We start from the raw sequence: 24,761 nt of genomic DNA, 5'->3' as shown, positions 1-24,761 counted from the left end.
TGCATGACGAGCATACATTTTTAAAACAGAACTTTTGATATTTTTTTGCTGTTGTAAAAGCATGGATCATTTGCACTGGATCAGAGATGGCTAATGTTTTCTGGAAGACAAGTTTACTAGTAGAGCAGAGGAACAGAAGGCTCCCGCACACCGTCATGGTTGGAATACAAGCTTTTGTCAGGGATTCAAGGCAGCACATGGTAAGTATTCCCTACAAATATGCATCATGGATGCAGCATTCCTTTCAGCAAACAGTGGACACTGAATACTATTAATCTTACTAGTGAAAAATGATGTACTGTTGTCTGAGAAACATCATGACCGCGAGGTTACATTGTTTTTTTGAAAAATGGCCAAACAAAGGACTTCTCCAGTGGATTCAGAATTTTGGATCCCTCTGTAGGCCACAGTTGGTCACAGTTAGTTTAGCGATGTGCATATCCAATCCACACATCAATCCATAACAGGATTAATAAACACAAAACATGAAATATTTTCTTGTCTCCACAAACCCCTTTGAAACAAAGCCAAGACAGGGGATTGCAATACCAGCTGTGCATGGCTAATTTATTAGCAGCGCCCCAAATTGTGATGCAATGGACATAACGCTGAAAAAACAAGACATGGTTAGACATAAACAATACATCCGCAGCGAATGGCAGCCACTGTAGCTAGCATTAGGTAGGCCTTGAGAGGTGGTTTCCAATGACCTTAATTTCCTAGTTCAAAATTCAGGGTAGTTAGATTTGCCTCAAGTTTACATGTTGTTACTCCAACCTGAGTATTCCTTCCTACTTTTCCTAGTAGGATGTCCGACAAATCTCCACCTACTAACTGTCTTGAACACAGCATTATGTCCATATTCCCGGGCGAGTCATGCAGTCTGATGGCGGCTCCGCTCCATGGTGCCTGTGGCATTCTTAGTTTTATTAAGTACATTATTTCAGAAACAGGTTGTTTTTTGACGTATTGTTTTGGCTGTTAAATAGGTCTTAAAATGAATTACAAGTAGCATCAAAAAGGTAATAAAAAGTCATAAATGTGGCTTTCTGAAGCCTGCCGATTCCCTCATCCAGATAATGGATGTGTTCCACGGAGTAATTATGCTTAACTTCTGTCTTCCATCTCATTTCTTATCTGGCTCTCAGTGTTGCAGATTTCTGTCCTTAGTTCAAGCCAATAAAACTTAATTGTTCTTTCGGGGCAATTTTCATGGGCGGCATTAAAGATACAGCAAGATACCGCACATTAATAAACAGTGTGCATAGCAACAGTAACCACAACACGTGAGATAAGACACCTTACCCACCAGCCTCTCTTGCTCTCCTTTATATCATCATCCAGGTTTTTTTCCTCCCATGCATTTTGCTTAGACTGAAGTTAAAGAGGACTCGAGCTGGTACACACACACACACATGCAAGCACACACTGCTGCTGTCCCGCTGAGTTAAAAGGCTGAGGTTGTGAAACAGTAAATGCTTTGGGCCAGAGTGAGGGGGTGGAGGAAGATGATGTACTGAGGCGATGGTTATGCAGGGGATGGGGAGGGGGAGAGGGAGGGCTGAGATGTGTGTGTATGTGTAAGCGGTTTTGGGTTTTGGGGGGATTGAGAAGGATGTATTGGGGGTGGAGGTCTGAGAGGAAATGGAAGGGGAGAATCTCTGTTGTGAGCAATTGAAAACACTGCATGAGGTTTGGCTTGCTCCCCCTTCGCCACACACACGTCTGTGAGGTTTGTGGAAGTGGGTGGGTATTTGAAGACCCCAAATACACACACACACACACACACACGCATACTCACACACACACACACACACACACACACACACACACACACACTTTTCACTGGCTACATTCCAGGATGTTTGTGGGTCCTTCAACTTCGAATAAATTATCTGAATGTAAGGTCTGCAACAGTAAAACAGTCTGAAAGAATAGGTTCACTTCTTTTGAACTCAGACCTCATTATCACAACTTCTGCAGTTGCTTTCATATTTCTGAATCATTAAAGCCTTTAAAAATCATAATGGCTTCTTTTTGAAAAGGTGAAGGTTGCTCTGCAGTCAGACAGGTCTTTTCATGTTCTGCTCAAAAAGGTCTGGGTTAAAACTAACAAAATAAATTCCTTTGTATTCCTTCGTGATGCGTGTCCATTCTTAGATTACTGTTCAGAGGTTTTACCAATATCCAGGGTTTGAATTTAACTTGTTGTTAGACATGGATTTGACAGAGCTCGTTTAAAACTCTGAATTGGAAACTACTTGACTACTGGACAACAGCAAAACCTTGTTTTCAATTTCAATTTGTTTTTGTCAGGGACCATGCATAAAAACCATTGATCTCAAACAATGAGAGGAGCTTTGTGTTAGATAGCTACACTCCATCTGCAGGCCCTTGGCAGGCAAACACAAACAGTACAAAGCACAGTAAACAGAATCACTCTAAACCTTAATTCCAGTAAAGTCAATTAAATCCCAACAACACAAGGTACTCCTTCCTTTCCAGTCATAAGATTATTTTACCAATCCATTGCTATGTCAGCTGACTTCTAGCAAAGGCTTCCATCTGAATATGGACCTTTACCAACTCTACCACTACAAGTTCATGTCCACATTTATATGGAGCCAAACATCACTGTTTACAAAATTGGCTGTACATGCCCACATGTAACACAACAAACAGCATGACACCCTCCTGACTTAATCCTTATCACAGGCAAGAAAAAAAAACTCCCAAAAAACCCATCTGAACTGGGAAAAATGGAAGAAATCTTGAAGGCCCGTAGAGAGAGGAGCCCATTTTCTTGGCCCAGACAGGTGTGCAATAGGTGTCAACCCAGTGAGCAGATTTCAAACATTACAGTCATAAAGCAAATGCAAGAAAACACAAGAGCAGACAGTAGAACAACAGAAGCAGCAGCAGGTCACGACCAGAGCATCAGACACAAATACAGGAAAACACAGGGATGACAAGAGACAAGATTCAAACCAAGAGCGCCAGGCCACAAATACCAATTAGATCTTCCAGGCGCAGTATGGTGTGATTGACTGTGTCAAATGCTGCATGCTGATCCAGTAGGATAAGTATAGAGGTAGCACCATTGTCCATGGCTAGCAAAAGGTCATTTGTCACTCTAGTAAGCATGGTTTCAATAGAATGAAAACACCTGAAGCCTGATTGAATTGCTTCGAACAGATTATCGGAAGATATATGGTCTAGAAGCTGATCAGCTACAGTTTTTTCAAGTATTTTAGAAAGAAAGCTTCTACAAGCTACAAGCTGCAAACTACAAGCCTCCAGAGTTATCAAGAGAGTTCTGCAGCATTGTCAGCTATGAAAATATTTGCTAACATGTTGCTGGAGCACTAGTAAGAGCCGTAGATAATTCAGTTCCACCAAGTGGGATATTTTCACTTTGCTGGACAGTTGGTTTGTCTTACCAGGGTCCAGACAATATTGTTTTCATACAAGGGTAACTAAAGCCCTCCCAGCCCTGCTGGAATGCATTACTGTGGAAAATATAGCCCCTGAAACTCCACTCCAGTTACTGACTTTGAGGAACACTCAGATATTGGTGAAGGATGAAGTCGGTACTCAAGATTCTGAATAATACTGAATATGAAAATTCTTGTTTTTGGGTTTACCATCTTTTTAAAGGTGTTTGGTCCCATAACGTAAGACTAATTCAAACTCTAATCCTAACCTTAAAGCCCAAACTTGAACTGATCTCTTGAAAAAGTGAGGACCAGCCACAATGTCCTCTCTCTGAAGGTCTTGCAAGGGCAGAATTCAGACACGCACACACGCATGCGCACGCGCGCACACAAACACACACAGACACGAAAAAATGAGAGGGTACCCCCTCTGTCCTTTAATTCACCGCGCTCTGCAGTTTTAGCCAGTCTGAGAGGGCCTGTGACTGTGGGGGTGCAGATGACCAGCATGATCTGAGAGGAGCAGAGGAGAAGATTAGGACCCCATCCCCTCCTTTTCTATCCATCTAGTTCTCTATCCACCCTTTCATCATTCCCTTTCTCTCTCCTGCCTCCCTCTATCACATACTCCCCCTGTGTCTTTTCGTCCATCCACCCCTCCATTCTTTCTCCCTTTGCCCTCTTACTTTAGGAAACCTGCACAACCAATACACTTTTTTTTTCAGTTTCTCATTTATTTCTCACCATGTGTTTGTATTTTGTCCTTTGCCCTGTTTGTCTGCCTTCCCATCTCTCTCTCTTTCTCTCTCTCTCTCTCTCTCTGTCTCTCTCTCTTAGTCTCTTGCCCTCTTGGTTTCCTTAGCTTTCTGTCTCTCGCTTGATTTGACCATAGTTGTTTGCATTTGAAGACATTAGCATAATCCTCCTCTTTTTTTTCCTCATTTGCTACACCCTACCACCATGCTAGAGCTTTCCTCTCCTCTGCCCCCTGCCTAAATATTTACTCCCTGTTCAATAAACGACTGAAGGACACTTGTTCACAGAGAAAAGGCCATGATTAGAGGGTGATTGAGGGCAGAGAAAGGAAAAAAAAAAGGAAAAGAGGCAGAGGCAGTTGCTTTGAGGCTTGCCGTTGGCTTTTTTGTGCAATCTTGTGCAAGGTCGTTTGAATAGGTTTTGCATGTTAATTTATTTAAAGTGCTTGGATAGCATTCAAAGGTCGTACCCACATATTTTAAAGTTGGTATTATTCACAAATTAAAGTGAAATTAAGAAGTATTACATGCATTTTTGAACAGTAAAATGATCCCTTGCAATGTGAGAGTCATCACTGTGGATCTTCTTTCCATATTACAATTTACAGCCAGCTTGTTTTTGTTTCTTGGTTTTAGCCCTATAAATTTCTGTACCAGCTTGAGTAAGCTCCCCCTCAGCCCTCCTCTTCACCCCTCACCACTTCAGCGTCATACAAATCTTTTCTGAAACTGCACATTCTGTGGATAAAAGCATCCAAATGTCAGATCAATTGTGCGAGTGCCTCTGTCGCTGCAATCAGTGCTGTGGCAACAGAAAAAGTTCATTCAAAGCAGCTTAGCTCGTTGGTGAAAGTCTGCAGCTTCACTACATTGTCGAGTTGGAGGTTTAAAACAAAATAATCCAAGTAATCGATTTACCGTGAACCCACAAGCAGGGCTGTTTTATTTATGGAGTCTGAGCTCTCCACACCCTCTAGTGGTCATAAATCGCTAAGTGCAGCTTTTATTGTCATACTTGTTATAATTACTGGATATAAATAAGGTGGTGGTGGTGCAGACAGTGTGTTGCATGTTTATTGAATGTGCGTTTTTTTTTTTTTTTTTTTTTTTTTTTTTTTAACAACACCAAGATACTGGAAGTGATTTTGCCAGTGCTCTTTTCACAATCTGTCTTTGGATTGTAGCGCACTAAAGGCTGCCACTCGTCTTGATGATAGTCTAATTTCTTTATGCTGATGATCGTGATGTCTAAAATTAATAGGATTTATTCATGTAAAAAAGTCACACATAGCACCTGAAAGACTCAGTGTTTTTTGTTTGGTTAATTGTTAGGAGTGAGACTATGTTTACCTCATGATGCCATTCACAACATGGACCCTTATGTGAAAGAAGCAATATATTTGTTAGCAGATGCCTTTGTTGTTAATGCCTTTATTTTGGTCAGTCCCTCATGGCACTCTGGTACTTTAAGGGAAGGTTTTCAGTATATGTGGTGTGAGTGTTCTTTATTCATCTTAATGAGGTATTTCAATATGTGACACTGATCACACACCTGACAAAGAACGTGAAATCACTTACGTTAATGACCCCATCATCAGTTCACATCACTTAAATACCAGATTAAGATGAATAGGATGCACTCAAACACTGTTTTTGTGACAAAGTTTATTTCTCAGAGAAGTCATTCAAGCCAGCTCTTGGTAATAAAATGGATTAAGTACTGCAAACAGACAGCCTCGCTCTCCTGCTGAAATGTTTTGGAATGAGATTTATTTCTGTCCTAATCTTCTGCTCAGTTTCTCCGTTAGGCAGGGAAGGAAAAAAAAAAAAACTTGTCATTTGTCAAGGCTATTGCTGTAGTAATCATGTAATTTTCTGTGGCAGTTTTTAACACAATAAGAATGTCTAACCATTGTGTCTACTGTAAATCTGAGCTGGATATAAACTGTTGACTGAGCAGTGTAAACAAAGAAAGGAATCCTTCAAGTATGAAGACTCAGTCTAGTCAAAAACACCAAGAGCCTTGCAGTCCAATCCTTTGGTTGAGAGAGGTGTATCGAGTGATATTCCTTCCTCTCTGGTGAGGAATACGCTGCAACACGCACGGGGGTGTGTGTCTCTGTCACAGTCTTCCTCATCCAACTCCACTTGGGATTTGAATGAGGGCAAGCATGGAGACACAACGCCAGCTGCTGTGAATATCACACAACCTGCGGCGGTGCTGCATTCATGGACCTCGCCAGCAGCAGACCTTTCCATGTCTGCGCCCCATGAGCCAAACTCTCTTTAATGGAGGGTTGAAGAGGGTTATCACAGCCTCCTGGCTACTGCTTCACAGCTAGTCAGTGACTAGATTTGACTGTGACAGGCTGGAGGTAGTAGAGACAGGTTTGGGAGGGGAGAGGGAGGTAGGGTAGAGTTTTATTTTGCCTAGTGTGTTACAACAAAATGTTCAAAATAAATACATCTTCTAAATGAATTATGATGTTGAAACTGAGAAGTTTGGACTTGGCTGAGCAGACATCTGCACTCATCTAATGTCACACAACCAGACAGGCCACCACAGGTATGTTTGGGGAAGTCAGTTTTCTTTTAGTGTACACAGGTTAGTTACCTGCCTTATCTCTTCTGTAAACAAATATTCACATTATCTAAAAAGACAGTTGCAGATATGATTATCAGTTGTTGGATGTTTTTTAAATGTGTTTGTGTGTGTTTTTGTGTCCAGTGATCTCCACATTCTGAGACCCTTGCTCTCGCTCTACCTCTCTAAAAAAAAGTTTCTTTGTCATGATGGTCCTTTTGAAGCATATCACTGTATCCATTTTTACACCTGTAAAACTAATTGTCCGTGGCTGTTAAATGGTCAAGTGGCCCAGCTGTAAACGGTGTGTAAAGAGATGGATTGCCTGCTCTAGGTGCCCACTATGTGGGTCTCAAAAGGACAGGCAAGGTAACATCAGAGAAAACCATGACCTTCTCCAGCCAATGACAAATACTTTATTATAATCACTTGACTGCTGTTTGGTGAAACTTTTCCCTTCATTTAGCATATTTTTGTTTAGCATGTGTATGTGTGTCTATAACCCCCTGAGCCCCTGGGGCCCACGGGGGGGATTTGTCATGGTAATGAGCAAATGTTTCTGCATTAATCTGGCATGATAGACAGTAAAATATCTTGTGACTATTGTGGAATCACAAACATCACACACAACGTTGCATATCCTGCATGTCTGCTCTTAATAATTCTCTGGTCGTTCAGTGTAGCCCTGTGGTGCATTTACTGTACTATGCTGAAGCATTAACGTAGGAATTGATAAAAAGGTGGGTCAACTTTGACCTTCAGGTGGGTCACTATCGTCAGGCAAACAACTACAAATATGGAAAAACAGTATTTTAAGAAAAACATCAATTTGCACCAATGTTCATATCCAACTTTCATCCTTTGGATATAACATACAGACTTATGTACTATGCATATAAGTTATAAGGATATATGTCATCCACAAAAGAGGTGTAAATGCGATTTGTCAAATATAAAGCAGGACAAAAATCAGTTTTAGGTGCGTCTTCCCTCTGCTACATTTGTTAATACAGAGCTTAGCTGTGGCTGGAGTGAGGCAAAGCTGTTATTAGAGGTCTATTTACTGTAGAGGTGGAGGAGGACAGAGAAACCCATCACACAGGCTGCCACCACTGCCACTGCCAAGAAAAACTATGCTGGCAGCGTCACTCCGCTCCGATGGACTGAAATATGCACTCGCTACTGACCAGACCTGCCAAGAATCAGATAAGCTGCCTCTGTCTGGATAGGTTATGAGAGGAAAATCAAGACCGACTGACTACGGGAGGATAGAGAGTCAGATGAAAGGAACAGGGAGATTTGGAAAGGGGCATTGTGGTAGGACACAGTATCCATGGCTCCTTAAAAAGTCTGAAAACACAATAAAATTTATCAAATACAGTCATTAGGTCCTATTTTCTTCAACATGCAATGACAGCTTTCTTCATGCTGCATGAACACTTACATTAATCCACAACAGGGTTGTTAGAAAAATGCATACTATCTGCTATACTAAACACAATCAAATTTAATGTAATTCAGTCGTTCATAGTTTATAGTTTGTTTATAGTTTCAGGTCTTTGCTTAATTGTGTTTTTTTCCAGAAATAGACTGCTTTTGCCAGCTGTGTGTCTTTAAGTTTCTAAATGGGTCTTAAATTTAGTTCCAGGTAGCATTTAAATAAAAGTTATAAAAAGTCTTAAATTTGGTTTTCTGGATCCTGTGGGAACACATAAAGAAAAGAAAGCAGACAGCAGGAGAAAGAGGGACAGAGGAGAAGTCAGAGTGAGAAAGGTAATAACCAGAGGGCGAAGGATAGAGAGGCAAATTTTGTGAACTTCAGAGGAGAGCCTCCTTACATGCAAGAACATGAATCATTTGGGTACAGAGTGTTAGAGGGAGCTTCATAAAACAAATGTGGGAAAGGGAATGAAATGTTGAGAGAGACAGTGAGGGGAATATTCTGCTTGTTAGCGCAGACTTTGTTTGACTGTGCCCTTAGGCGGCGTTCACATGGGACATTTGCCATCGGTCAAATTCCCAGACAAGTCTGCATTGAAAGCACCTAGGCTGAGTTTTTTGCGGACCCGTCTCCAAAGCTTTTGAAACAGTCTGTACAAATTCCAGTGGCTGACAAAGTCCGCGAGCAGATGACATTTACCTGCGCTCTGTCAGAATTTCAGTTAGTTTTCAACTTTTCGACAGACGTGTTGCAATGTTTTTACACAACACATTCCATTCCTCTCACTGAAATACATGGATCATGGTCATTTTTTTTGACATATCACAAATGCTCATGTAAACGGGTTCTTGTTTACTGACAGTCTTGAATACCTGTCCTTGCCTCCATCCATCCATCCATCCATTTACCCATTGTATTACATGTGTGTCTGTGTGTGTGTGTGTGTGTGTGAGAGAGAGAGAGAGAGAGTAATGACCTCTTAGCAATAAAATTAGGACAAACAAACCTTCATCTACCTCTTGAAAAAGAGGTTTTCCAGTAATGACGGCAATACTCTAAGGGGGAAATGAGAAAACCTTTATTAAGCCCATCAGATGAAATATTCTCATCAGACATGCAGACTCCACTATTACTCTCAGAGGTCCACATCTGTTTTTCGGCGGACAGAGCGTCCTTCCCTCCTCAGTCTCCTTCTCTTCCTCCATCCTTGTCCGTCGTGCCGGTGTGATAAGCAGTGTGTAGGCAGATATATTGGTCCCATTACGGGTGCTTGATTCAGCTGCTCTCCAATAAAGAGGAAGCCATTAACTCTGCTGCTCAAGGCCACTTAAGGATGCACACATACATCTTTCTTAAGACATATGATGCACATGCTCGCACGCATTGATGTGTATGAACGTGTCCACTTACACACAAATCAGGCACACACATACTTGCTTTCAAGAAGCATGCGCGCACACACAGACACACACACGCACAGTAAATCGTGAGGTTCACGGATGAGTGTGAGCAAGCAATATTACGTTGTTTTACAAAGCCTAACATGCAGTTTGTGCCTCAGTGATTAAAAAGGGCAAATCCCTGAGCTACACACCGACATCTACAATTACTTAGTCTCTTCGGTGTGTGTGTGTGTGTATCTATGTCTGAGAGAGAGAAAGTGCTGTGATGACAATGGGAATGACAGGTGTGCATGTGGGAACATCCAGTGGAATGCAAGGGGGAATTCTGCAACAGTGATGGGAATAGGCCATCAGTGAAGGACACAGTGTGTGTTTTTGTTTGTGTTTCTCTGAATCCAAGATTGCTTAGCAGGAAAAGGATAAATGAAGAATGGCAAGGAAAACAATTCTGTAAAAGTGTCTGTAAAAGTGTGTTTGTGTTGAAGGTGATGGAGGCATGCTTTATAAAATTCTGTCCTTGTACTCCAATACAGGCGTACAATTTGAAAAAGCCAGTTTGGACTGGATGAAGACCAGTATCGGGGCATGTTACTTTGAACAGTAGCTTGTTGCATTACGGCATTACTCCCATTTAAAGGAACTTGTTACATCCCGACGTGTTAGTGTCTGCGGTGCCACAGAAACTAACACTCTAGAACAGAGCAAGGCTATTTCTAACAAACAGACCGGGTGTCCTTTCCAGCAAGGCTAGTTGATCAGTTAAATTAAACTTTTGCCAAATCTTGTTGGCAGGAAAAAAATAAAAAAAATAAATCCCCTCTTAGAAATGCCTTCAGCACACATTGTTGCTCTTTGACTGCTTTAGTTTTAATTGATTTAAAACGACGCCGATAGCAGTGTCTATAACTTTATCAGCCATTTTATTTTTTGTGTGTTAGCCAGCGTTAGCTTATATGCCATGATCTGTACGGCTCTGGCGCAGCTTGATTACTAACCCAGCAATGTGTGTCCACCCTATAATGGCGCTGATCAGACCTGTTAGGTTTCAAATGAAAATATCACCTTTGAATCAAGCAACACCAGACCCCTGTGAATCTGCCAAAGCTTTTTAAAGTGAACGTGTGATAGAGGGGTCTGCAACCAGGCTACAAAAGTCCTATATTTACCACATAGCTCACAGATTTTCTACACTTGTTCTGCATTGAGGCAGCAGTCAGTACAGGAGCAAGATATTAATGCTGCTTGCTGCTTGAGCGACCTGATGACATGGTAAATACAAATAACAAAGTCAAATTTTCAAAAACTGATGCGGAGGTTCCTCTCAGCCTCACACAAGACACATTGGTGATGTAGCTTGCATTTCAGGGCCCATTTAATTGTTTGGTGTACTTTTCTACCTATTTACCTATTTAAAAAAGTCTTTTGTTAATGTCTGTCTGATTCTCCTTTTTAATATTGTATTGCTCTTTTAATCCTATTAACTTTTCATTGAGCCTTCTAATCTTTTTTTCTTTCTCTCTGTAGCACTTTGAGATTGTTAAATGTAAAGTGCGTTACAAATAAAATTATTATTATTATTATTATTATTATTATTATTATTTTCTTATTCTTGGGGATAACTGACCCAATGCAGACAGTGTGAGGTTACATCCAGTGGAGTTTCATAGTAGAAAATGTCTCTGTGATCTAAAACATCAACAGTCAACGTTGGGCTTTGGTGTCAGTCCCTCACAGTCACATCACAAAATCTTTTTTGTAGAGCTGCCATTTTGCATTGATATTCAGTAATCATACAGAGGAGGCAGAGTGACCAATTTCTCCACCCACAGCAGCAGAAAATAGACCATAATGCAATGCAGGCGTACACCATGATGCAATGTGTTGTGCATCCATCCTCCTCTTTGATGACGCAAGAACTGCGTCATTCGCTGTCCACGCTCACTTTGAGTATGTAACCTCACCAGACCATTGCTCCTGCTCTCCTGTACACCTGCAGAACACCCCTACTTCTTTGGGGGTTGCTGAAACGCATCCTGGGAAATGTTTGCAATCACTAAGCGGAGAAGACAGGGGAGGTTGAGGGAAAGTGATTACTCCCAAAAAGTAAAGTCCCACACTTCATCACAAAATGACTGGAACGGAAGGCACAAAATTGATCCAAGGGAGAGATTTTCTTTGTGTTTAGGTGTACTGGTCACAGCTGAGGTTAGGATGGCCCTTGTAAGTGTAATGATTTGTTTTTTGTTGAGTTGGGGTTTTGTGTGTTCGTGCATGTGTGCGCGGCAACCTCGGAGGAATGCAGTGGGTCGAGAATGGAGTAAGGCTGAGCTGAGCAGTTTCTCTGTGATAAGGGAGATCAAAGCATCCAGAGACCTCATCAAGCTTCCCAGCCTGCTCCTGCTGATCCACCTGATACCAGACACAAACTCCACCTACTGTGTGTGTGTGTGTGTGTGTGTGTGTGTGTGCGAGTGAGGGGAGAGAGAGAGAGAGTTGCTGCATGCATGTTTATCTGTGTATGTGTGACCTGTGTGTTAAACCCTCTGCACAAATGAAGCTCTCCAAGTACAGGTAACAGCAGATTTAATTGATCTGTGGTTTGACAGAAAGAAAGAACAAACAGGCATGGGTCAGCTCAGGTGGACACCAGCTCATGCGCAGTCTGTTTCGAATCCTCAGGCGCAGTGAGGATTTCCCACAATCCTGCGATCGTATAGTGTTTTTTTTTTTTACATAAATACAATAAAATATATATATATAAAATTCTCTGGACTGTTACCTATTTTTTTTTATATTTTTCGTTTTCAAAAAAAACCATCTCTGTAATACCTTTCTCAGGTAATACAGAGTAAACAATAAACAATGCAACATACCTGTGGTTTGACAGAAAGAAAGAACAAACAGGCATGGGTCAGCTCAGGTGGACACCAGCTCATGCGCAGTCTGAAAACGCGGCACAAACAAACGTCAACTAGCATACATATGGCGACTACTTACTGGAAAGAAAGTACACGAACATGAGTGATTAACTCAAAAAAAAACACGGCGACTTAAGCCCAAAACATCCAATGCACAACCCAACAAGCCAGTTCAACTTTCCATCGCCCCCTAAGACAATAACATATTTCTTTTTGTCCACAGACATTAGCTGACATGTTACCTGTTTCGAATCCTCAGGCGCAGTGAGGATTTCCCACAATCCCTCGTCAAACCCAAACACAGATACACATTCCCGACAACAGGTGGCATAGTCCCCACATTTTTCGTAGCAGGATTTAACACTCTACATAACTATGTTACATACACCCCCCTTAAATCCTGCTAAATTGGGGTACAATAAATGAGAAAACCACCAAAGAATACAATTTGCAAAACTCCAGTCACTTACAAAAAAAACAAGAGCATAACTTAGTTTAAATCAGTTAGAAACTTTCCACTCGGAATTAAGTCAGCAAGGGATTGGCCAGTCCCTCCACCAACATAAGACACAAAAGATGCCATGTACACCTCTTATAATGTAAACATTGCTCCTTAACAGCGAAGTCTGGAGGATACCTCAGGTAATTACAAGTGCAAAAAAAAAAAAATCTCTCTCAAACATACAGCAATCTATCCAGAAAACATATTCCTCACAAAAGAAAACAAAGAATCAGCTGTTGATGCTGAGTCATCTACAATCTGTTCATTCATTTCACAAATGAATCGAGCTGGGGGTTTTACAGGTCTACCTGACCTAGTGAAAAGTTTAGGCGGCTGTGTGCAAACAACATGGTCCTGTGTGAGTGCACCTAACTGTGTGCCAATGTCATGTTCAGGGGAAGGGGCATGTGAGACGGCTTCCACTGAGGGCTGGGATGGTGCATTCAGGGGCACCACAAAATCAGCAGTGGGCTCGGGGGAAGGCAACTGTGCAGTGTGTACACAAGAATCAGAGGTATTTGCAACCTCACACACAGCATGTGGGACCACAGTCATTCCAGTCTCAGAAGACAGAGCATCCACAGCCACAGCAGGAGAAACATCGGGCTGGCTGGCTGCAGCGTCATCCTCAATCACATCATCCATTTGCAGGAGCCAGGTAATTGTCTTAGTTTCACTGTCCTGTATGTCATCAGGGACCACTGGGTCACATTGTCCACTTCCAGCAACTGAAGAGCAGCTTGAATCCAAAGCGTCATCACCCCCTGCAGGGAGAAAACTCACAGGAAGCAGGAGGTTTCTGTGAACAACTTTTTCCCTCAAGGTCACAGGGTCTCTGATGCAGTACACATTGATTCCAGGCTTCACAGATGCCACTTCATAAACTGTGGACTCCCATTTGTCTGCAATTTTCCTCCTTCCCCTTTCACCACGGTTTGCAAGCAAGACCCTGTCACCAACAGTGAGAGGTGACCCTTTTGCTTTGCGGTCGTAGTACCTCGCCTGACGAGCTTGTTCTGTCCGGCAGTTCTCCCGGGCAATGCGTGCAGCTTCAGACAGGTCATGTTTCAAGCGAGAGATGAACTCACTATGGTCGACAACAGCACTGTGGGGAAGGGCATGCTGAAACACAACATCAACAGGCAGACGTGGGATTCTCCCAAACATGAGAAAGAAAGGTGCAAACCCTGTTGTCTCATGCTCAGTACAGTTGTAACAGAACGTCAGCATCTGAAGCATTTGTGGCCATCTGGATTTGGAATTAGGGGGCAAAGCCCTAATCATGTTCCCAAGCGTCCTGTTGTACCGCTCGACAACCCCATTCCCCATTGGATGGTATGGGGTGGTGTGTGATTTCTGGATACCAGCCATCTCCAGGAGCTCTTTAATGAGTTGACTCTCAAAATTGGCTCCCTGGTCCGAATGGATGCGTTTTGGGAAACCATATATGCAAAAAAAGTCATTCCATAGACGACGGGCAACCTGTTTTGCTGACTGATTTTTACATGGGAATGCATGTGACAGCTTGGAAAAGTGATCTGTGACCACTAAAACATCCACACACCTCTTGTCTGTTTGCTCTGCAGTCCAAAAGTCTATACACACTAACTCCATTGGTTCAGAGGTGTGGATGCTTTCCAGCGGAGCACGGTCGTTAGGCTCAGGGGTTTTCCCAACAACACAGCGAAAACAGTTTCTCACATGGTTGATGATGTCCCGTTCCATCCCTATCCAAAAGAATCTCTGCCTGGCGAGAGAAAGTGTTCTGGCTTGCCCCTGATGGCCAGCTGAGTCATGGAGGCCTTGGAGGACTTGGGCCTTCAGGGAGTCTGGAACCACAAACTGGTGAATTGTCATGTTCATTTGTCTGTCCTTCTTTACCTTGTACAACATTCCATCCCTGATAGAGAGCTTGGGCCAGTGCCTCAATAATTTCATCACACTGCGAGACTCACCAGCGCGCTCCTGTCTAGTGGGCCTCCTGTGACGCTGGATGTAAAAGAGAGCTCTGCTCAAGGTGGCGTCCTGCTCTTGCAAACCAACCAGTTCACTCCTTGGCAGAGAGGCTGTCTGGTTAACACCAGTAAGCTGGGGAATAGCTGGTCCTGTGCCTCTCACTCGGCTGACACCACCAGAGTCGTGTGCGTCCAGCACAGCTGAGATGTCCTGTGCAGAGAGGGACCCCTGAGGAGGAGGCTGGGGAACAACAGTTTCCTCCTGGGACTGATCAACAACTAACTGACAGTTAGTAGTACATCTGAATGCATCTTGCACAGTCTTATCCACCATTTCACTCACTTGGTTCAATAATGAGGCATAAGGTTCAGTTATGAGACGATGGCTCATGCATGATCGGACAAATGGCTCTCTACTCAATGCATCGGCAACCACATTCTTTGTGCCAGGGACATAATTCAGGTCAAAACTGTATGCTGCAAGCTTAGAAACCCACCTTTGTTCGCAAGCATCTAATCTAGGTTTAGATAAGATGTATGTTAAAGGATTATTATCAGTCCAGACAGTGAAACATCGCCCTTTTAGCCAATGGCTAAACTTGTCACACACCGCCCATTTAAGAGCAAGAAACTCTAGTCGATGTGCTGGATAGTTCAGCTGGGAGTGTGACAGTGTCTTGCTGGCAAACGCCACTGGTCTGGCGATCTTCCCTCCAGGGGGCAGCTGTGAGAGAACGGCTCCTAAGCCGTCAAAGGAGGCATCAACCGCCAGTATGAATGGTGCATTAAAATCTGGATGGGCCAAAGTAACACTGTGCATAAGCTCGTATTTCAAAGTTCTGAAAGCCTCTCTGCACTCATCAGTCCAGTCAGATGGAGACAGTCTCACACAACCTTTTTTGAATTTTGGCTTATGGCCTCTCCCCCTTTTGTGTGGTGCAGCAGGCTCGGCTACAAGCTTAAACAGTGGCTTAGCTTTAGCAGAGCAGCCCTCAATAAAATGATGGTAGTAAAGAACCATTCCCAAGAAAGATCTGATTTTCTTAGCACATGGTGTCACCCCATCAGGTCCCATCAGGTCAACTTCTTGCATATCATTAATAGCCTGCACCTTACTCGGGTCTGTTCTAACACCATCTCCACATATGATGTGTCCCAGAAATTTTACAGACCGGCGAAGAAAGTGGCATTTCTTAGGTGAGAGTTTCAAGTTGTTGACGGCGAGGCGTGAGAAGACCATCTGCAGCCGCTCAAGGGCAACCTGTTCGGATGGAGCATAGACCATAAGGTCATCCAGGTAACATAACAGGCTTGTGAAATTCTCATCACCAAAGATGGACATCATCATCCGCATAAAAGTGGCAGGACTATTTGTCAGGCCCTGGGGCATCCTGTTATATTCATGGAGGCCAAATGGGGAGGAGAACGCTGTATATCGTTTATCGTCCTCATGTAGTCTGACATTGTAGAACCCTGAAGTGAGGTCCATTGTGGAGAAAAACACATTACCACCAAGCGCAGCAAGGGCGTCAGTCTGATGAGGTAAGGGATGTGCGTCTTTCACTGTTCGTGCATTCAACCACCTAAAATCATTGCAGATGCGAAGATCACCATTCGGTTTGACAACCAGGACAAGTGGAGATGAATACTCGCTCTGAGACTTACGAATTATCCCTAATTCCTCCATCTCATTCAGAGCAGTCCGAAGCTTGTCATAGTGGCACGGTGGGACCCGCCTGTATGGAAGTCTGAACGGCTTGTCATCCACTAAGCGGATCCTGTGGACAAAATCTTTTGCCTCCCCACAATCCATTTTATGCTTCGAAAAGATGGACTCATACTGCTCAATAAGCTGTAGAAGTTTATCTTTCCACTCGGGAGAGACTTCACAAGATGAGAGGTCCAAGTCTTGCAGGCCCATGTCAGCCAAGACACGTGACAACTCCTCCTCTGATCGTGGTGCAGGTGAAGAGCTCTGTGTGTACTGTGCACTGGACTGGATGCGATCAGGTTCAGGTAAGTCCTGGACAGAAAGACAGGGGGACACATCTGCAACCTTTGCATTCCTTTTGAGGGTAAGTGGCTTCTCAGTGGGATTTACTATTTTGACTGGAACCCAGCCATCTCCCCATAGGGAAGTGACAACTCTCCCTACCAGAATATGTGCAGGTCTGGTCTTGGACTGGGTGGGTTCAATCATGACTGTGCTTCCCACTGCAGAGATGTCAGATGCAGGTAATTTAGCCCATACTAAATGTTCAGACAGGGGCTGAAGAGTGACACATTTTCTGAGTTTTGCTGTGCCAATTCTGTTTGGCATTTCTCCCCCTTTCCATCCATCTGAGCAAGACAGCAGAGATACTAAATGGGGAATATTATCATCCCGAGCACTATCCACTGGAGGTGCGATGTTCTGGCCACAAACAGTCTCCTTCATCTGTGAAATGAGCCACTTGATGGCATTGCTGCCAAGAATCATTTCATCACTTTGACCTGGGACAACTAGCACAGGAATTATCACTTTGTAGCCGTAAACTGATGCAGTGAGATCATACATGGCAGACGGTGTGACAAAGTGACCTCCACAGCCAACAATAACAAAATCCTTTGCTGACTTCCTCTCGATGTAAGGGATAGACTGCAAGAGTTTCGCGTCAGCTGTCTCACTAATTGTGCATGCCATAGATCCACTGTCCACCAGTGCTCTGAGAATATGCCCACTATCAGTAGCCACATCTGTGTAGAACAGGTTATCAGTCTTTGAGAGTCTTTGTAGATTTTGCACAATCAGAGTTTTGTGCAACGGCACTATGCTGCTGTAAGTGTGACACAATGTCTCATAATCATCAATGTCTGTCAAATCCAAGGTGGGAGGCTCACTCATGTGATCTGCGCTGTCCTCCCTCGCACGCAGATCACTTAGTTTCCCTGCTGGCCATGGAGAGTTGGACGTCTATCCTCCGGGCAGTTGCGTCTTGAGTGGCCAGGTAAGTGACACAGAAAACACAGCCTGTTCTCTCGACAGTGTGTGAAGGCAGAGTGAGAACTGTCATTACATATGGAACATGGCATGTCATTCAAGCCCTCAACTCTTGCAAGTCTGGGTTTGGTGTATGGCTTTTTCGTGGCTTGAGCATAACCTGGGCCCTGAAGCAGCACTTTTTCTAACATACCAATCAGCCTCTCTAGGGCAGAAGTGTCTTGACTCACAGCCTTATTCTGTTCAGAATTGTCCGAGCCCAAAATAGGATTGGGGCTAACTTCAATTTTATTCACATCGATTCTGTTACTCCCCTCAACAGAAGACATGAGTCCCTTCTCCAGATGGTATTCATCTAACACCTCCTGGACTTCACGAGCTGACCATTTATCAATCGTCTTGGACCTAAAGGTAAGAGCTAAATCTCTACTGGGGCAGTGTCTGATGAACATACGTGTGACTTCAACACTGGGGTTGTCAAACATCTTGCCCTGCTCCTTGAGACAACTCACAGCAACATCAGCAGCTCTGTTTAGTCTCAGCCAATACTCGTATGGATCCTCCCGCTCCTTTGGCAGAGTGGAATAAAAGTCAGCTAGAGGAACAGATGAGCAATGGCTGGAGCTGAAGTGTTTGCGCAGGAGTCCATAAATGGCCTGTGGGTTTTGCTGCACATCAATTTCACCATTTCTTATTCCAAATCTCACAACATCCTTTGCCCTGCCTCTCAGGTGAATGAGAATTTCCTCAGCTTGATTCTCCAGCTGAATACCACTTTTCCTGATGTAATTTTTCATTGATTCCTCCCAGTCATCAACAGCCAGTGCATCTGAAGGCTCACCTCGGAAAACAGGTGGGTCTTTAACACCTCTCTGAGTGACTAGCTGGACTTGGGAGAGATCCAGTGTATGGCTGGAGGAGGAGTCTGTTTTATTGCATATTTCTTCAGTACTTGCATGCACAGTAGATGTGGAGCTTGATTTGTTGAGGTGTGACATAATACTATCAGCTAGCTGCTGCCCTATCTGCTGCACAATAGTGCTCATTTGATTACTTAATCTCACATCATCAAGGGGCGGGTTTGAGACAGACGTGCTTGAGTACTGTGGTGGATGCAACTCGACAACAGGTTGACTACAGGGAGACTGTGATGTGTCAACCAGTCTCGCATCATCATGAGGAGGGTTCGAGACAGACGCGCTGGTGCATTGTGGTGGATGTAACTTGACTACAGATTGGCCGTGAGGTGTCATTACATCATTACATCTGAAAGGACTGTGCAAAGAATTCACACCCAAAGCTGTTTCAGCACTCAGTGAAAATGGGACAGGTGTGCCATGAAACCCTCTACCCCTTCCCCTACCAACACTGAGAGGAGTCATATCAGGGTTACCGAACTTGCTGAAACTCATGATCAATAACAAAGTCCACACTCAAATAAAATGACAGTCTCAATAGGAATATTATGGAAACCACAAAATAAACCCAACAGTCAAACACAATGGAGAAAGATATGCAGCTCCAAAATGATGCAGTGGCACGAAGACATCAGCCCGGTACAGCGTAGTCATGGACGGGTCACGGCACCAATGTGACCTGTGTGTTAAACCCTCTGCACAAATGAAGCTCTCCAAGTACAGGTAACAGCAGATTTAATTGATCTGTGGTTTGACAGAAAGAAAGAACAAACAGGCATGGGTCAGCTCAGGTGGACACCAGCTCATGCGCAGTCTGTTTCGAATCCTCAGGCGCAGTGAGGATTTCCCACAATCCTGCGATCGTATAGTGTTTTTTTTTTTTACATAAATACAATAAAATATATATATATAAAATTCTCTGGACTGTTACCTATTTTTTTTTATATTTTTCGTTTTCAAAAAAAACCATCTCTGTAATACCTTTCTCAGGTAATACAGAGTAAACAATAAACAATGCAACATACCTGTGGTTTGACAGAAAGAAAGAACAAACAGGCATGGGTCAGCTCAGGTGGACACCAGCTCATGCGCAGTCTGAAAACGCGGCACAAACAAACGTCAACTAGCATACATATGGCGACTACTTACTGGAAAGAAAGTACACGAACATGAGTGATTAACTCAAAAAAAAACACGGCGACTTAAGCCCAAAACATCCAATGCACAACCCAACAAGCCAGTTCAACTTTCCATCGCCCCCTAAGACAATAACATATTTCTTTTTGTCCACAGACATTAGCTGACATGTTACCTGTTTCGAATCCTCAGGCGCAGTGAGGATTTCCCACAATCCCTCGTCAAACCCAAACACAGATACACATTCCCGACAACAGGTGGCATAGTCCCCACATTTTTCGTAGCAGGATTTAACACTCTACATAACTATGTTACATATGCATGAATTTTCTTCGCTTAGTTTCTGTCGGAGTGTTGATTTGCATATGTTGTGCATCGCTCCCTGTGTGTGTTCCTTAACAATTACACACTGTGGCCAGCTGTGTTTATTTAGCCTTCCTCACAGTGTGTGTGTGTGTGTGTGTGTGTGTGTGTGAGACGGTTTGCTTACGTGTGCGTTAACACTGCACTCCTTTTCTCTTCAGATGAGTTGAATTATTTATTGGTATGTTGAGGAGGGAAATCATTTTATTTATTTATTAATTTATCAGTCAGGGTTGGGATAAATATGCTGACACCCAGCTGAAGCTGCATGCAAAGTGCCTCACTCCGCTTTACTTGACAAGGACTGGGTTCTCCACAGTGCAGGTGTCACGATATTACTGTTGCAGACATCTCAATAATAGATGTATAAGATCACTGCTTTTCTTTTCACATCCCGCTTATTGCCGCAGTTCAGGCAAATACGGAACCCAAACCTCTCTCAGTTCATTCAAGCTATGCCTCAGCTTTTAAAACCTAATGATGTGAACCAAGAGGGAACTGTTAAGATTAGCCTTGAAACTTTAGTCAGAGAGGAAGAGACGAGTTCACCATAAGGTGAAGGGAGTGAGAGGTTGACACAGAAGGAGAGAGAGAGTGAGTGAGTGAGACAGAGAGAGAGAGAGAGACCATGTCTTTCTTTCTCTGTCAGTCTGTCTCACTTTGTCTCTCTCTCTTTCTCTGAATAATGTAGTATTCATGCAGGGGTATATGGGTCAGTGGGGCTTTTACTTCCCCTGGAGACTAGAGCAGCCACACCCAAATACACACACACACACACACCTACACATGTTCTTTTTAACATATTTGTGGGGAAATTATATTGACTTACATTCAGTCTCCATAGCCTTTCCCTAATCTTAGCCATAACCAAATTATGCCTAACCATAACCCTTACCCTAACCTTAACCTCACCCTAATTCTAACCTTAACCCTAACCTTGACCAACAAGCCAGAATTAGCTCCTTTCCCTTGTGAGGACCACCCAAAATGTCCCCTCAACCCCAAATGTCCTTACAAGAACAGTGGCAATATAGCTAAACAAGCCCACACAGACACACACGCACACACGGGGACACACATGCACTCACAAACACACTTAATTCATTCACTAAGCGCTGGCTGGTCTTACTGTCTGCCTCGCTGCTTAACTCGGCGCATGACGTCATGCATTTTTCATAAAGTCTACATTGCGCGGTCAATATTTCATATCGCGTATTGACGGGCGGGTTCATGCATGTGAGGCTGTATAATGCACAGAGTTACCGTGCCCTCTTCTCTCCGCCTTGCTCCCTCCCTTGCTGGCCCAGTAGTAATTAAATTAGCTCTGTCTCTGGATGACAAAGGGCCAGTCATTCGGGGCTTGCTACTAGGCTGCAGCTAAAGCGGATATGAAGTTACGGAGGAATGCGCTGACTTGGGCTCAGTTTTGGTGCCTGGTTCTCAGGGGAGAAAGGCACGACAGGGGGTGACTGTCTGGCCTAAGATCAGGATCAGAATCAAGGTCAGGATCAGGGTCAGGGTCAGGTGCTAGATGAGCAGACTAAAACAAAAATTAACCATTCGGCTGTCCAGCCTAGCCTCTGGCCTGCAGTGTAGACACCAATAATAGAGGGAATGGCTTCATTGAAATAAAGTAAGAGGGTTTATGACAGAAAACAGGTTTTTCCCAGCATCGGCCTGAATGTTGCAGTCCAGGATGTTATTTAAACAATATTAAAAGATAGCAGTGGTACTCCGTACTACTTAATGAGGTTCTTTGTGGGACACAGTTCATCAAAAAAACAATCCAATTAGAATTGGTCCCAGTTGTTTTGTCACAACTGGGCCTCATCAAATACCAGTCTTTTACATTCTTCACCAGGCCCTGTGGGGCAGCAGCATTCGGGGACTCTTAAACTCAGACAGGGAATGACTTTATCGTACTTTATCATATGATACCAGTATTTTCACTCTAGCTTTTCAACTAAAATACAGTATGTCCACTGGGCCTGCCAGTGGGCCATTGCAGCATTAAGGGGTTAAAATCCCTAATGTTAACACCAGGGTTAGAGTTAGGGGTTAGGGTTAGAGGTGCAAAAGGAGCCCTGTAAAATAAACTGCCCATATTATTTTCAGTTTTCTTTCATTTAAACAATTTGTCTCACAGTTTGAAATTGCCAAAAACATTTTGTTTCTTTATTTTGGTTATTAAATTCACTGCCAGAAAGCATTACAGGGTTTCTGTGGATCATTAAAATGCATTAAAAGTCATTAAATTCGATGTCGAGAGGCATTGAAACATTAAATACACTTGATTGAAAAAAACATTGTTATTCACAATTTATTTTGATTATATAAACATTTAATAATTTTGACCGGAAGTATAGTGTGATGATTGACAGGCGGAGCCCTTTAATTGGCTATTGTTTACGGCCGGTGCACAAAGTCACAACACCGGATGCTTGGAATGCAACGTGCTGTGAGCGTGCTCATGCTGTGGCGAAAGAGCAGAGGGAATATTAGCAAATGTCGGAAAAATGGGAAAATGCAAGTTTCAGCAGAAGTGGTTGGAAGAGGAACTATTCACAACCTGGTTAAAGCCCGACTCTCTCTCTCTCTCTCTCTCTCTCTCTCTATGTGTATCTCTCTCTCTCTCTCTCTCTCTCTCTCTCTCTCTCTCTCTTATATATATATATGTGTATATATATATGTATGTGTATATATATATGTATAGATATATATGTATATATGTATATATGTATAGATATAGATATATAGATCGATCTATCTATCTATCTAGATAGATAGATAGATAGATAGATAGAGATATAGATATAGATATAGATATATCAATATATACATATATATAGATCTATATATATCTGCAGTTGGACATGGGCGTTGAATTCGTTTAAAGTGGCATTAAAAAGCATTAAATTAGATATGCTGATGCCGGCAGAAACCCTGCATTAAACTGTCTTCAAAAGGCTCCCTCTCCTGTCCCTATCCTCAGCCCAGTAAAGTGTGCGGGTTGATTTTGTTTGTTTGTTTACTGCTGCTGACTGTTGTCTGATCTTGTTTGTTTGCAGTGCTTCCCACCTGCTCACCGCTGGACTTCCACTGTGACAACGGCAAGTGTATCCGTCGCTCCTGGGTGTGCGACGGAGACAACGACTGCGAAGACGACTCCGACGAACAGGACTGCCGTAAGTGCATTTGTGCTGTCTTGTCAAAGCCTCACTCACTCACGCACACACAAACACACACACAGACACACACACTTGCAGCCCCATTGATATGTGCTGTCACTGACACACACAAGACCTCTGCTGTGCGGCTCAGGGGGACGAGTTATTAAGGTGGACAGATGTTTGAGGCAGCCGTGTGGAATGAGGTGTTTGTTTTGAGTCTGAAGGAGCTGCCTGGCTGTCCACTAAGCCAACACACACTCACACCCAAGCACACACACCCCAATGAGAGGTCAGCCCCCTCCTTAACAACCACACCTGACTTAGGCTCTCACCTCTGACCTTAGTTTATCCACTTCCTCTTTTTGCTTTGAGGGTGTGTGTGTGTGTGTGTGTGCGTGCGTGCGTGCGTGCGTGCACATGTGCTTGTGTGTGTGTTCAACCTGAAATAGACTGAAGCTGCCTACCAAGCAGAATGAGGCCTAGGGTGGGTAAAGTGAGGAGCCTGACTATTTATACGCTCATATATTTATCTGTCCATGAATTGCATGATGGGACAGCAACAGTTCTGTGTGTGTGTGTGTGTGTGTGATGCTCCATTAGTTGAGGCATACTTAGCGGTCAAACTATTTTGAACACATGGTCCACTTATAGTCTCTGTATTTAACCATAATGTCTCAGAGGGCTCCGAGTGTCCAGTGTAATCCCCCTTTGGGTCCATGTGGATGGACCAGGCAGGCCAGTCATTCCAGTGTCAGTGTGGCAGTTCCATTTAATTACATTTACACTCTGTGGGGGAGCCAGAAATAGTTATGGGGAGTGACGTATTCCTAATGGAGACTCAACATGGCAGAACGAGTCAGGCGGTGGCCTCCTGTGACCAACTTTTTAGCTGAAAATCAATACAGCGTCCTTTTTTCCCCACCGGCTATTCCAATCACATAAAAACCTCAGTGGAAGCGATGGCTCACGTTATATGTTTAAATTGAAGAAATAGTTATCTGTGGTGTTTTCACATAAATAATGTAATAAATGTGCACTTTACTACTCTGTTGTTAGTTGATATGTCACTCATTCAAGCGATATCCAGTTTATACAAGTTTCACAGTTACTGCTCTTAATCCCCATAAGTTAGTATGTGCACTGATACCCACCATGGCTGAACGGACAAAGAAAAGAGCAACTCTTACAAAAACCAGAGACAG

General features: G+C 43.3%; 1 protein-coding gene across 1 annotated transcript in view; it reads left to right on the top strand.

Annotated features, from left to right (window-relative positions):
- Positions 1-24,761, top strand: part of lrp4 (low density lipoprotein receptor-related protein 4) — a 124,265-nt gene that overhangs the window by 54,779 nt on the left and 44,725 nt on the right. The window contains exon 3 of the mRNA XM_030079774.1: positions 23,458-23,574. Coding sequence (XP_029935634.1) covers positions 23,458-23,574 — 117 coding nt within the window. The remainder of the gene's footprint in view (positions 1-23,457; positions 23,575-24,761) is intronic.

Source organism: Myripristis murdjan, chromosome 3, assembly GCF_902150065.1.
Source record: "Myripristis murdjan chromosome 3, fMyrMur1.1, whole genome shotgun sequence".
Lineage (NCBI taxonomy): Eukaryota > Metazoa > Chordata > Actinopteri > Holocentriformes > Holocentridae > Myripristis > Myripristis murdjan.
This window is presented reverse-complemented; position numbering and strand designations above follow the sequence as displayed.